Source organism: Cryptosporidium hominis (genome assembly GCF_000006425.1).
Source record: "Cryptosporidium hominis TU502 chromosome 4 CHRO014085, whole genome shotgun sequence".
Lineage (NCBI taxonomy): Eukaryota > Apicomplexa > Conoidasida > Eucoccidiorida > Cryptosporidiidae > Cryptosporidium > Cryptosporidium hominis.
This window is the reverse complement of record NW_666549.1, coordinates 1-1,432: the sequence shown is the minus strand read 5'-3', so window position 1 is coordinate 1,432 and position 1,432 is coordinate 1. Positions and strand designations below refer to the sequence as shown.

Sequence of the window (1,432 nt, the reverse complement as noted above, 5' to 3'; positions counted from 1 at the left end):
GGGGATTAATTGGGACGTGGTGGTGGAGCTCCGGGGTGTAGGATGGCGGTCGCTCGCGGGGGCGGGCGCGAGACGGGGAATTAACGGGAGTGTGAGGGTGATCTGCGGAACTATATTGGTGGCGTGGGTCCGGGGAAGCAGGCGATATAAAGGGAAGGGAGCCGTGGGACACGGCCAGGGGGGGGGGGGGCGGAGCGGGTGGAGAGGGGGGCTGAGGGCAGGGAAAATGATATGGGGGGCGAGGGATGGGGGGTGGAGGAGGGGGGTGGAAGGCAAGCGCAAGGTGGAATGGGGGGGCAAGGGGACGGGGCACGCGGGCTGGGGGGATAAGTAGGGAGAGAAGGTGGGGGGCAGGCCTGTGAAGGTGGGAAGGGGGTGGAGGGGAAGGGGAAAGTGATAGGAGGGGAGAAGGGGGGGAGGGGAGGGGGGGAGTGAGTATACAGTGCGATTATAGATATTTAATCTATTTATCTCCTTTCCCTTTTCTACAGATCTTTATTTCTCTCTCTCTTTCTCATTATCTCTCTTTTTCAAATAATATACAAAAAGGTGAATATTTGTGAGAAAGTGATACTTGTAAACCTAATTCAATTATTATTATTGTATATCAAAGACAATAACAAAATTATTAAAAAATAAATTAATAATTTATTCATTAAAATGGTACTTGAAGATAATAATAAAAAAGATGAAACTTTAATATTTGCTGATGACAGCTTTATTGACAAAGCTGATCTGAAGTTCTTTTATAGTAAGTTTAAATTATCTAATTAACAGCCTTAAAATATAAATTAGAAATTGAGAAATAAGGCTGTATAATTATTTAAATAACCATAATTCATTTTGTTTAGATAAAATTTATCCATTCAATATATTGGGAAAATGGCTTTCATATAATGTAGGAACTATAGGAGGTAAGCTAAGTAAAATTTCTAGGAACAATATATTCATAAATTAATGGTTTAATTCATTACTATGAATCATCCTAACTCAATTATATTGAATAAAATATAACTTAACTTTATTTCTTATATTTTTATCCAATTAGATAATTCAAGACAAAACAACTTAATTCAAAACAGAGAATTCTCTATGACTATTAAATCTGAAATTGATCAGGATGAAATATATCTCAGATGGCAACATTTCAAAACAATTGATCAACTAAAACAAGAAATTGTTGCAAGAACCCCACATAAATTTGATATTGGAGCAATCTACAATATCCCCATTTCTGAAAAAGAAATCTCCCCTCTTGGATTTAAGCCTGTACAAAGAGAATTAGTCTTTGATATTGATATGAATGATTATGATGATATTCAANNCATGTAACAAGAGAAAACTATTTGTGAAAAATGTTGGCTTTATGTAACTGTAGCAATTCGTCTTATAGATACTTCTTTAAGACAAGATTTTGGCTTTAAACATATAC

At 37.8% G+C, this 1,432-nt stretch overlaps 1 protein-coding gene across 1 annotated transcript; it reads left to right on the top strand.

The window, feature by feature from the left end:
- Positions 1 to 1,092: 1,092 nt before the first annotated feature.
- Positions 1,093 to 1,332, top strand: Chro.40171 (DNA primase small subunit). The annotated part of the gene is made up of 1 exon (XM_659909.1): positions 1,093 to 1,332. The coding sequence occupies one exon, from the start codon at positions 1,093 to 1,095 to the stop codon at positions 1,330 to 1,332; it is 240 nt and encodes a 79-aa protein (XP_665001.1).
- The last annotated feature ends 100 nt before the right edge of the window (positions 1,333 to 1,432 follow it).